The sequence below is a fragment of the Vitis vinifera genome, chromosome 7 (genome assembly GCF_030704535.1).
Source record: "Vitis vinifera cultivar Pinot Noir 40024 chromosome 7, ASM3070453v1".
Lineage (NCBI taxonomy): Eukaryota > Viridiplantae > Streptophyta > Magnoliopsida > Vitales > Vitaceae > Vitis > Vitis vinifera.
The window spans coordinates 28767972-28774706 of NC_081811.1; the positions used below are offsets into that span (position 1 = coordinate 28767972).

A 6735-nucleotide genomic window follows, 5' to 3' on the forward strand; every position below is an offset into this window, starting at 1 on the left:
GTTGCTCTAGGCATGCTCCAATCACCCAACTCACTTCTATTTGATTTTAGTGGGAGCATTGGCATGGGCAGCACAGCTTCACCCATCAAGAAAAATACTCGTGATTTTCCCTTCTTTTTCCCATGAAACAAACAGATTTTTATTTTTATTTTTATTTTCCCTGAAAAGAACATCCACTTTTACAGGGTCTTTCTTGTTATCTAACAAATGCCTAAAACTCAGCTTTCTAATTAAGGCGAAGCAGCGTAACCCAATTGGCCAGCAACAAAATTGAGTTAAACGAAAATTTGATGGGCTAGAGAAAGAGTTGGTTTATGGGCGTAAATGCTTACATTCAGTGAGGTTTAGGCCATAGTCACTATTGACAAAATCACTGTGAGGAACTACAACTGAATTTTCAATCGACCATCACAGATTAGCTTTCAATTCAATCTGTTTCTGGGTCATGTCCATTGCTTTATGAACACAGAAAGGAGTAAAAAATGCAGGAAAAAAGGAAGACAAGAAACAAATGATAAATACACACTTATAGATAACTTTCAATTCCTCAGGAATTTCAGAAATTTTTAGAACAGAGCCATCCTCATAAATTATCTTGTTCTCTAGAGTAGGAGACCACATACCCATCTCAGTCATGAAGGAGATGTTTGTTTGCCACAACAAATTCACCACATATAAAGACCATTGTAAGTATAGAGCTCAAAGACTCATTGTTTCCAAGAATTTGGCTTGGTTAAAGCAGTGGGAATAGGTTGGAGAATTCTCTGCTAATCCAATAGATATCTAAGCAGCCAGCTAGTAGTCTCAATTATAACATGGATGACTGCAAAACTTTTTTGGCTTTTTTAGAAGGGAAAACTTTATATCCTGCTGTAGTTAAAAATAAATCTAAGGATAACCATATCCTTGAAGATACATCATGGGGATGGAAGAAAATGGGACCAGCTGAAAGAAGATAGTTCATACCTAAAACAAAAGGCAGTGCAACATATGAACAGAACATTCATACATAAGCAGTCACTGAGCTCCCATGCAGCAGCATAGAAGTTCCTATCAACACATCATACCATACTCACTGACTGGACATCCATCATAGATCTCACTGGAGCCTTCTTTCACAGCCAACTCACCAGAATCCTTTAGAGCATGGTGGCATATGGTTTCAAATATGTCTTTGTTAAGCTGTTGGGCCTGCTGTCAATAGTCAAATTAATTATCACAACCGAGTATTATTATTGGAATCCACAGGAGTACAGTGAAGAATTTGCCGTGCCAAAATTAGCTTTACCTCTGGCGAATCAAATGTCATGCCATGCCATGCAAAATGAAGGTATCTGCAAGACCCTGAACTCCAATCCCAAAGGGTCTATGACATAAGTTTGACCTTTTTGCAGTCTCTACCGAGTAGTAGTTAATATCAATTATTTTGTTAAGATTTGATAGAACTATTGCAGTAACCTGTACCAATAGAAAAAGAAAACAGAGTTGCATTCTGATTTCTAGATGCTAGTAAAACAAATGAACAAATAATGAGGAAACACGTGTGCTAAGGTAAAAGATATCAGACCTCCACTAGTTTAGTAAATCAAAAAATCGATTCTTAAAAATTCTGCATCCAATGAGCTTTGAAGAAGAATTTGATTCCATTGGAACCCCCTAACCAAAAGAAAAAAAATTACAAATCGAATCAAACCAAGCCAACAAAGTGTAGTTTTGATATATATGCATCTCAAGCATACAACACACCATTTCTCCAACATATCATGGTAGTTGATGTCCTCAAGTGTTTTGAAACCAAAGTAATCATAGTCAACATCCCAGTCATAGATGATTTCACTATCCAAACGAGTAACATTCTAAAGAAAGAAGAACCAAAACAAATAGAATGTTGAGATTTGTGTCAAGGGCAAAGATCTCAGAGAAAGTGTCAATACAACACCAAGAAACATACAAGAAACTATTTTCTTCAAAAACTAAGGGTGAAAAAGAGCATAAAGCTTTCAAGATTTTTGTGTAATGTTATTGAGATTTCACTCAACGTTCTGGGATTGGAACCACGAGCCCCAATTCGAGTTCCACCATTTGGTTGCTTTATGCTGACAGATTTGAAATCAACCCTAAACTTTACAGTAGCCAAACAGGAAAACAATTCCACACTACCAGACAAATGCCAGGCCTTGTCAAAGTTAAAACATGTGTTCACCAAAGAAGTCATTAACCAAAACCCATGTTCCATGACAACTAAATACCTAAAAGTTTTCCTACTACTAACATGTTTTGGCAAGGTCAAATTGATTATAAACAGTATGTTAAACAATATAACATAATTATATTCCTGCAAACAACATTTTCTCTAACTAACTAGAAGCATACAAAACTAGAACTCCCATTTGATTGTATTTTGATAAAGAAATTTATCAAATGAAAAGTTGGGGAATACCTTCATGATTATTTTATAAACATCGGCTGCAATCCAAGGATTCTTCAGCCCAGATCTCTCATTAAAATGATTGTGCATATCTTTGATTCTACAATGACAAAGCAGATCTCAACCAATTTCCCAAATCAAAAGTTACTTCAAAATAAAAATAAAAAAGAAACCCAAGATTAATGGAAATTTAGAAGCACTTACGTCTCTGAAAATGATTTCTTTGTGTTCTTATGCAGATTTGAAACAACGATCCTTTCAGCCAACTGTACAAAACAAATCATAAGGCGAAACAAACCCTTTTATCTTCAATTATCAATCCCATGAAAACTGTAGAAATGACAGTAAAGTATAGTTGAAACATACATACAAAGAAAAAAAAGGAAACGTAATCTGGGAAAAAAAAAAATCTAACAGAGGCACAATTGGGGTGATTGGCAGTCATAGCAGTGGCCAATTCATCAAGATGGCTGGTGGTGACGTGCTCGTAGACTTCGGCCATAATGACCCGCTCCCAATCTGGTCCAAAGGGTTCACAACTTTAAAACATGTTTATGATATTAAAAAGAGTTCATAATTCTTTCAGAAACTTTCTCTGTCGGATATAAAATGTCACAAACACACCATGTAAACTCAATGTCATAGTAGTTATTTGTTATAGGATCTTGAGGTCCAACAAACAAACACCGGACTTTTCTTAATAGTACAGTAATTTAAAAAAGTTATGCTTAAATTATTGTAGTAGAAGAAGTTATTACAAATATATGGTAGTTTTTGCCACATAGGAGAGAGGAGAAAGGAGATAAGAGAGAGGAGAGAGGATAGGAGAGAGGAGAGACGAGTTCCATGAAAAAATATATATATATTTTTTTAAGAAAATTCCCCATTTACTTAAGGGAACTCGTCTCTTCAAGAGACGAGTTCCATGAAAAAATATATATATATATTTGTAAAAAAATTCTCAAATTAAAAAAAAAAAAAAACAATTCTTAAAGGAAACTCGTCTCTTCAAGAGACGAGTTCCCATTAAAAAAAATATATATATTTTTAAAAAATTCACAAATTAAAAAAAAATAAAAAAAACAATTTGGAACTAAAGGGAACTCGTCTCTTCAAGAGACGAGTTACCATGGGAAAAAAAATATATATTTTTTTTAAATATATTTTTTATTTAAAAATAATCCCATAAAAAAAAAAAAATTCCTACAGAGAACTCGTCTCTTCAAGAGATGAGTTCCCATGGGAAAAAAAAATATTTTTTTTAAAAAATATATTTTTTATTTAAAAAAAATCCCAAATTAAAAAAAAAAAAATTCATAAAGGGAACTCGTCTCTTCAAGAGACGAGTTCCCATGTAAAAAAAAATATTTTTTTTTAAATATATATATTTAAAAAAAAAATTCCTACTTCAGACGAGTTTCCATGGGAAAAAAAATATATTTTTTTTAAAATATATTTTTTATTTAAAAAAAATCCCAAATTAAAAAAAAAAAAAAAAAAAAAAAAAAAAAAAAAAAAACAATTCCAAAGGGAACTCGTCTCTTCAAGAGACGAGTTCCCTTTGGGAAAAAAAATATTTTTTTTAAAAAATATATTTTTTATTTAAAAAAATCCCAAATTAAAAAAAAAAAAAAAAAAAAACAATTCCTCAAAATTCCTAAAGGGAACTCGTCTCTTGAAGAGACGAGTTCCCATGTAAAAAAAATATTTTTTTTTTTAAATATATATTTAAAAAAAAAAATTTTCCTAAGGGAACTCAAGAGACGAGTTCCCATGGGAAAAAAAATATTTTTTTAAAAAAATATATTTTTTATTTAAAAAAAATCCCAAATTAAAAAAAAGAAATAAAAAATTCCTAAAGAGACGAGTTCCCTTTGGGAAAAAAAATATATATTTTTTAAATATATTTTTTATTTAAAAAAATCCCAAATTAAAAAAAAAAAAAAAAAAAAAAAAAAAAAACAATTCCAAAGGGAACTCGTCTCTTGAAGAGACGAGTTCCCATGTAAAAAAAATATATTTTTTAAAAAAATATATATATTAAAAAAAAAAAAAAAAAAACAATTCCTCAAAGGAACTCGTTTCTTGAAGAGACGAGTTCCCATGTAAAAAAAAATATTTTTTTTAAAAATATATATATTTAAAAAAAATAAAAATTTCCTAAGAGACGAGTTCCCTTGGGAAATTTTTTTTTTAAAAATATATTTTTTATTTAAAAAAATCCCAAAAAAAAAAAAAAAAAAAACAATTCCAAAGGGAACTCGTCTCTTCAAGAGACGAGTTCCAATGTAAAAAATATATATATATATATTTTTAAATATATATATTAAAAAAAAAAAAAAAAAAACAATTCCTCAAAATTCCTAAAGGGAACTCGTCTCTTCAAGAGACGAGTTGCCATGTAAAAAAAAATATTTTTTTAAAAAAAATATATATATTTAAAAAAAAAAAAAATTCCTAAAGGGAACTCAAGAGACGAGTTCCTATGGGAAAAAAAATATTTTTTTTAAATATATTTTTTATTTAAAAAAAGTCCCAAATAAAAAATTAAAAAAAAACAATTCCAAAGGGAACTCGTCTCTTCAAGAGACGAGTTCCCATGTAAAAAAAATATTTTTTTTTAAATATATATATATTAAAAAAAAAAAAACAATTTCTCAAAATTGCTAAAGGGAACTGGTCTCTTGAAGAGACGAGTTCCCATGTAAAAAATATATATATATTTAAAAAAAAAAAAAATCCTAAAGGGAACTCGTCTCTTGAAGAGACGAGTTCCCATGGGAAAAAAAATATTTTTTTTTAAATATATTTTTTATATAAAAAAAATCCCAAATTAAAAAAAAAGGAAATTTTTTTTTTTGGGATTTTTTTTAAACAAAAAATATATTTAAAAAAAATATATATTTTTTTCCCATGGAACTCGTCTCTTGACTCTTCAAGAGACGAGTTCCCTTTAGGAAATTTTTTTTTTTTTAAATATATATATTTTTAAAAAAAATATATTTTTTTTTTACATGGGAACTCGTCTCTTGAAGAGACGAGTTCCCTTTAGGAATTTTTTTTTTTTTTTTAATTTGGGATTTTTTTTAAATAAAAAATATATTTTAAAAAAAAATTTTCCCAAAGAGACGAGTTCCCTTTAGGAAATTTTTTTTTTTAATTTAATTTAAGATTTTTTTTAAATAAAAAATATATTTTAAAAAAAATATATTTTTTTTCCCTGGGAACTCGTCTTTCCCTTGTCTTTTTTCATGGAACTCGTCTCTTCAAGAGACGAGTTCCCTTTTTTAAAAAAATTTATCCGTTCACCCTCTCTCCTCTCTCACCCTCTCTCCTCTCTCCTCTCTCATATGTGACAAAAACTACCATATATTTGTAATAACTTCTTCTACTACAATAATTTAAGCATAACTTTTTTAAATTACTATGAGAAAAGTCCAACAAACACCCCTAAAAAGTAAAACAAACTCCTACATCGAGACATTGTGTACTACAAGATTATTAGGCTAAATAGACAAATACCCCTGAAAAGTCAAACAAACCTCTACCAGGTAGGTCGAGGATGGCCCTGATATGGAATGAAGTGCTCCCAATTAAGTAAATATCGTATACCATGAGTTCAAGCTCTCATAACTTTAAAATGCATAGATTAGGAGTTTATATTTATATAAAATGTTAGAAACTTTCCCTCTCCAACATTTGGGATGTTACACCAGCGCACACCCGAGCCACAAGCACCAAATCGCAGTGATCAATACACAACCCATAACTCAGATTCTTCAACCGGGTCGTGATCTTGTCGAAAAGCACCACTCCTGACGCCATCTCCCTTCACCACATACATTTTTCTTGAACTATTTCTCACTCAGGACCTCCGTCGAACCGGCTCGGCCTACACCACCCATATATATATATATATATATGGAAAGAGTCTGAATCTGAAATTTGGATTTCCCTTTGCATGGGTAGAGGGAATTTTTGAAGTTTCCCGCTATAAAGTGAGGGATTTTATCTGGAGCCAAATGGCGCGGAAGGTGGGTGTGGTGATCAGTGGTGTCGCATGAGAAGATGGGAATCATGGGATATTCACTCTCATTTTTTAAATTTTGTGAATTTATTTTAAAATAATTCTTAAGATTTAATTTAAATATTCTTAAAAATACGGGAAAAAATAGGCAAAAACATTTTTTTTTAGAAATTTTTTTTTTCTTATTTTGCAAGGGTGGCTTTAAATAATAAATATACAAACAAAAAAAATTATTGAAAATAAAACATTATATATATAAATTATTTTTAAGGAATATTTG

General features: G+C 30.2%; 1 protein-coding gene across 7 annotated transcripts; it reads right to left on the bottom strand.

The window, feature by feature from the left end:
• Positions 1 to 512: 512 nt before the first annotated feature.
• Positions 513 to 3113, bottom strand: LOC100853240 (ribonucleoside-diphosphate reductase large subunit). 7 transcript variants are annotated; one of them, XR_009466267.1, is made up of 7 exons: positions 2844 to 3112; positions 2633 to 2694; positions 2441 to 2528; positions 1747 to 1856; positions 1568 to 1656; positions 1289 to 1458; positions 513 to 1191 (listed from the first exon to the last, which is right to left on the bottom strand). XR_009466267.1 is itself a non-coding variant. In XM_010654591.3 (5 exons), exons 1-4 carry the CDS (start codon positions 2928 to 2930, stop codon positions 1306 to 1308), a joined length of 435 nt encoding a protein of 144 aa, XP_010652893.1. In that variant the 5' UTR covers positions 2931 to 3107; the 3' UTR covers positions 513 to 1191; positions 1289 to 1305. The 7 variants fall into 7 exon arrangements, 3 of the variants coding, with proteins under 3 accessions (XP_010652893.1, XP_059594700.1, XP_010652894.1); XR_002030408.2 differs by lacking the exon at positions 1747 to 1856 and having other exon boundaries at positions 513 to 1194; positions 2844 to 3104; XR_009466265.1 differs by lacking the exon at positions 1747 to 1856 and having other exon boundaries at positions 2799 to 3104.
• Positions 3114 to 6735: the final 3622 nt, after the last annotated feature.

Excerpts from the sequence above, each read along its gene's own strand:
- LOC100853240 (XM_010654591.3), bottom strand. The coding sequence starts at position 2,930 with ATGGCCGAAGTCTACGAGCACGTCACCACCAGCCATCTTGATGAATTG. Across the intron at positions 2,695-2,798 it reads ACGTTTCCTTTTTTTTCTTT|TTGGCTGAAAGGATCGTTGT; the intron begins GTATGTATGTTT and ends TGTTTTGTACAG. Across the intron at positions 2,529-2,632 it reads AAGAAATCATTTTCAGAGAC|AATCAAAGATATGCACAATC; the intron begins GTAAGTGCTTCT and ends TTGTCATTGTAG.